The sequence below is a fragment of the Oncorhynchus keta genome, unplaced genomic scaffold, assembly GCF_023373465.1.
Source record: "Oncorhynchus keta strain PuntledgeMale-10-30-2019 unplaced genomic scaffold, Oket_V2 Un_scaffold_139_pilon_pilon, whole genome shotgun sequence".
In the NCBI taxonomy this organism is placed as follows: domain Eukaryota; kingdom Metazoa; phylum Chordata; class Actinopteri; order Salmoniformes; family Salmonidae; genus Oncorhynchus; species Oncorhynchus keta.
Genome location: NW_026290780.1, coordinates 502,501 through 507,500, shown reverse-complemented (window position 1 = coordinate 507,500; position 5,000 = coordinate 502,501). Strand labels below are relative to the sequence as shown.

At 52.9% G+C, this 5,000-nt stretch overlaps 1 protein-coding gene across 1 annotated transcript in view; it reads right to left on the bottom strand.

Moving 5' to 3' along the window:
- The window catches only part of ehbp1 (EH domain binding protein 1), a 421,276-nt gene that overhangs the window by 85,278 nt on the left and 330,998 nt on the right, over nt 1-5,000 (bottom strand). The window contains 2 exon segments of the mRNA XM_052513761.1: nt 3,012-3,112; nt 4,105-4,228. Of these exon segments, the coding sequence (XP_052369721.1) occupies nt 3,012-3,112; nt 4,105-4,228 (225 nt within the window).

Genomic DNA, 5,000 nt, shown 5'->3' with positions numbered 1-5,000 from the left:
GGAGGTAGGGGAGAGGGGGGGTCAGGGAGGTAGGGAGAGGGGGGTCAGGGAGGTAGGGGGTCAGGGAGGTAGGGAGAGGGGGAGTCAGGCAGGTAGGGGGTCAGGGAGATAGGGAGAGGGGGTCAGGGAGGCAGGAGAGGAGGAGTTAGGGAGGTAGGAGAGGGGAGTCAGGGAGGTAGGAGAGGGGAGTGAGGGAGGTAGGAGAGGGGGTCAGGGAGGTAGGAGAGGGGAGTCAGGGAGGTAGGAGAGGGGGTCAGGGAGGTAGGAGAGGGGGAGTCAGGGAGGTAGGAGAGGGGGTCAGGGAGGTAGGAGAGGGGGAGTCAGGGAGGTAGGAGAGGGGGGGTCAGGGAGGTAGGAGAGGGGGAGTCAGGGAGGTAGGAGAGGGGGGTCAGGGAGGTAGGAGAGGGGAGTGAGGGAGGTAGGAGAGGGGGAGTCAGGGAGGTAGGAGAGGGGGAGTCAGGGAGGTAGGAGAGGGGGAGTCAGGGAGGTAGGGGAGAGGGGGGAGGAGAGCGAGGCAGAGGACTCTGAGTCTCCTGTGACACAAGTAAGTAGTCATTCTCTCTCTCTCTCTCTCTCTCTGAGCAGCGGTATCTTGCTACTGTAATAATTAAAATCCCCCCACCCTCCTCCTCTCTTCCTTAGATCAACACAGGATATCTCTTTGTGGAGGGGAATGAAGAAGTGGTCTCTGATTGACATATCTAAAGGAGAGGAGAGAGGGATGGAGGAGAGGAGGGGAGGATGGGGAGAGGAGAGAGGGATGGAGGAGAGGAGGGTAGGATGGGGAGAGGAGGGGAGGATGGAGGAGGGGAGGGGAGATGAGAGTTGGGAAAAGAAAAGCGGGAATTTTTTCTTTCTTTCTTCCTCTTGTTGTTTCTCTTGTTGTTTCTCTTGTCCTTTATCTGCCAGTTATGGGCCAGTTATCTGCCAGTTATGGGCCAGTTATCTGCCAGTTATGGGCCAGTTATCTGCCAGTTATGGGCCAGGTAACTGCCAGTTATAGGTCAGTTATCTGTCAGTTATAGGTCAGTTATCTGTCAGTTATGGGCCAGTTATAGGTCAGTTATCTGCCAGTTATGGGCCAGTTATAGGCCAGTTATCTGCCAGTTATAGGCCAGTTATCTGCCAGTCATAGGCCAGTTATCTTCCAGTTATAGGCCAGTATAGGCCAGTTATTGGTCAGTTATCTGCCAGTTATTGGTCAGTTATCTGCCAGTTATCTGCCAGTTATAGGCTAGTTATCTGCCAGTTATAGGTCAGTTATAGGTCAGTTATCTGCCAGTTATAGGCCAGTCATAGGCCAGTTATAGGTCAGTTATCTGCTAGTTATCTGCCAGTTATAGGCCAGTTATCTGCCAGTATAAGCCAGTCATAGGCCAGTTATAGGTCAGTTATCTGCCAGTTATAGGCCAGTTATCTGCCAGTTACTGCCAGTTATAGACCAGTTATCTGCCAGTTATAGGCCAGTTATCTGCCAGTTATAGGCCAGTTATCTGCAAGTTATAGGCCAGTTATCTGCCAGTTATAGGCCAGTTATCTGCCAGTTATCGGCCAATTATAGGCCAGTATAAGCCAGTTATCTGCCAGTTATAGGCCAGTTATCTGCCAGTTATTGGTCAGTTATCTGCCAGTTATAGGCCAGTTATCTGCCAATTTTCTGCCAGTTATAGGCCAGTTATCTGCCAGTTATAGGCCAGTTATCTGCCAGTTATAGGCCAGTTATAGGCCAGTTATCGGCCAGTTATCTGCCAGTTATAGGCCAGTTATCTGCCAGTTATAGGCCAGTTATAGGCCAGTTATCTGCCAGTTATAGGCCAGTTATCTGCCAGTTATAGGCCAGTTATCTGCCAGTTATAGGCCAGTTATCTGCCAGTTATCTGCCAGTTATAGGCCAGTTATCTGCCAGTTATAGGCCAGTTATCTGGCCAGTTATCTGCCAGTTATAGGCCAGTTATCTGCCAGTTATAGGCCAGTTATCTGCCAGTTATCTGCCAGTTATAGGCCAGTTATCTGCCAGTTATAGGCCAGTTATCTGCCAGTTACCCTGCCAGTTATGGGCCAGGTGCAGGGCTGATACAGAGGCTTTACGGTGCGCCAGGCTGATATCTAAAGAAACATACAAGAGACAGGAAGAAGAAGAGGAGAAAAGAGCCTCTTGTCCCCAGCGTTTTCAGGAGACCACATCTGAACAAGACAGAGGAAATGATCCACCTTATCAGAGGGAGGGAGGGAGGGAGGGAGGGAGGGAGGAGGGAGGGAGGGAAGGGAGGGATGGAAAGAGAGGAGGGAGGAAGGGAAGGAGGGAAGGAGGAGGGAAGGAGGGATGGAAGGAGGAGGAGGGAGGGAGGGAAGGAGGGATGGGAGGGAAGGAGGGAGGAGAGGAAGGAGGGAGGGATAGGAGGGAGGGAGGAAGGGAAGGAGGGATGGAAAGAGAGGAGGGAGGAAGGGAAGGAGGGATGGAGGGAAGGAGGGATGGAAAGAGAGGAGGGAGGAAGGGAAGGAGGGATGGAAAAGAGGAGGGAGGAAGGGAAGGAGGGATGGAGGGAAGGAGGGATGGAAAGAGAGGAGGGGAGGAAGGGAAGGAGGGATGGAAAGAGAGGAGGGAGGAAGGGAAGGAGGGATGGAGGGAAGGAGGGATGGAAAGAGAGGAGGGAGGAAGGGAAGGAGGGATGGAAAGAGAGGAGGGAGGAAGGGAAGGAGGGATGGAGGGAAGGAGGGATGGAAAGAGAGGAGGGAGGAAGGGAAGGAGGGATGGAGGGAAGGAGGGATGGAAAGAGAGGAGGGAGGAAGGGAAGGAGGGATGGAGGGAAGGAGGGATGGAAAGAGAGGAGGGAGGAAGGGAAGGAGGGATGGAGGGAAGGAGGGATGGAAAGAGAGGAGGGAGGAAGGGAAGGAGGGATGGAGGGAAGGAGGGATGGAAAGAGAGGAGGGAGGAAGGGAAGGAGGGATGGAGGGAAGGAGGGATGGAGGGAAGGAGGGAAGGAGGGATGAATTATCTATGCATGAATTACTTCATCTTCATAAGGCTTGCGAGCATCGGTGTCTGGTGCCAGTCCTCTCTCCTCGCCCGTCCGTCTCTGATCCTCTGGTACTGATCTCTGACGCTTTACCTCTGGAAGACAAGAAGACAGGGATGGGAGGGGGGGACAGAGAGGGTCAGAGGGGGGGGACAGAGAGGGACAGAGGGAGGGGGGACAGAGAGGGACAGAGGAGGGGGACAGAGAGGGACAGAGGAGGGGGGACAGAGAGGAGAGGGAGGGGGACAGAGAGGGACAGAGGGAGGGGGGACAGAGAGGGAGAGGGAGGGGGGACAGATAGGGACAGGATAGGGAGGGAGAGAGGGGAGGGAGAGGGAGGGGAGGGAGGGATAGGGAGGGAGGAAGAGGGACAGAGAGGGTCAGGGAGGGATAGGGAGGGGGACAGAGAGGACAGAGAGGGTCAGAGGGAGGGGGGACAGAGAGGGACAGAGGGAGGGAGAGAGGAGAGAGGGGAGGGATAGGGAGGGAGGGATGAGAGAGAGAGGGGAGGGAGGGGGTCAGAGAGGGTCAGAGGGAGGGAGAGAGGAGAGAGAGGGATAGGGAGGGAGAGAGAGAGATGGGAGGGAGGGGAGAGAGGAGAGGGAGGGGGGGACATAGAGGGATAGGGAGAGAGGAGAGAGGGAGGGAGGGATAGGGAGGGAGGGATGAGAGAGAGAGGGGAGGGAGGGGGTCAGAGAGGGTTAGGGGGACAGAGAGGAGAGAGAGAGGGGAGGGGAGGGAGGGGGACAGAGAGGGTCAGAGAGGGAGGGAGAAAGGAGAGAGAGGGATAAAAGGAGGGAAGGAGAGAGGGTGAGAAGGATAGGGAGGGAGAGAGGGTCAGAGAGGAGAGAGGGGAAGGGAAGGAGAGTAAGATGTTGAACCTGATTTGTGAGACATTCACACCTCATGGGCCACACAGTGAGACACCTTTAGAGACCACACATACAACCACAGAGAGGGGTGTGTTCTGAGAGAGACACTGTATGGTGCCATGGGGAGAGGAGGGATAGTGTCTATTGTGTGTGTGTGTGTATTTATGTGTGTGTATTTATACATGTGTGTGTGGAGATGTGTGCGTCTCTCTCACCTGGCCTGACCTCCACATACTGGCTGAAGGACCTCAGCTGTGTTTTCCTGACAGCTGGCTCCTGACTGAAGACTACAGGACCACGCAGTCTCTCTGTCGCCCTGCGCAGACGCTCTGCATTGTTCTGGACACACACACACAGGCATTGTTTTTACAGTCACACACACTCTCAGTAGTGCCGAGATGCCAACAGGAGAGATGCTTTACTTCGGTACGGTGTATGTTTGTTTCTCACTCGGGAGACAAAAAAAGAAAAAAAAAAAAAAAAAAGGCAATTAAGTTTCAACAAAAACCCAGATGAGTCAGGAAATGAATTCAGATTATGCAAAGACTTGGCGATGCTATTGTTTTATTGTTTATTATTTATTATCTATTGTTTTCAAACGGAACGTGTTGAGAAGCTTCTCCTTATCAGAAGGACACACACACACACACACACACACACACACACACACACACACACACACACACACACACACACACACACACACACACACACACACACACACACACACACACACACACACACACACACACACACACACACACACACACAGAGAGAAACAGGGCATTATTAGTAGCTGCAGTGGGCCCAATAAGGGGAAAGGAGCAGATAGAGGACATCAGACCAACCTCACTTAATAAGAGGTGAAGCATTGGAATAAAGTTCACCATTAGGGTAAACACGTTCCACTGCTTGAGACCGAGATGTGTGTGTTGTAGAGAGATAGTTCAGCAGGGGTGTGTGTGTGTGTGTGTGTGTGTGTGTGTGTGTGTGTGTGTGTGTGTGTGTGTGTGTGTGTGTGTGTGTGTGTGTGTGTGTGTGTGTGTGTGTATATACAACAATAGCAATTTGTCTGCTTAGTTTCAAATGATGGATTTTATATGTCAGCAAT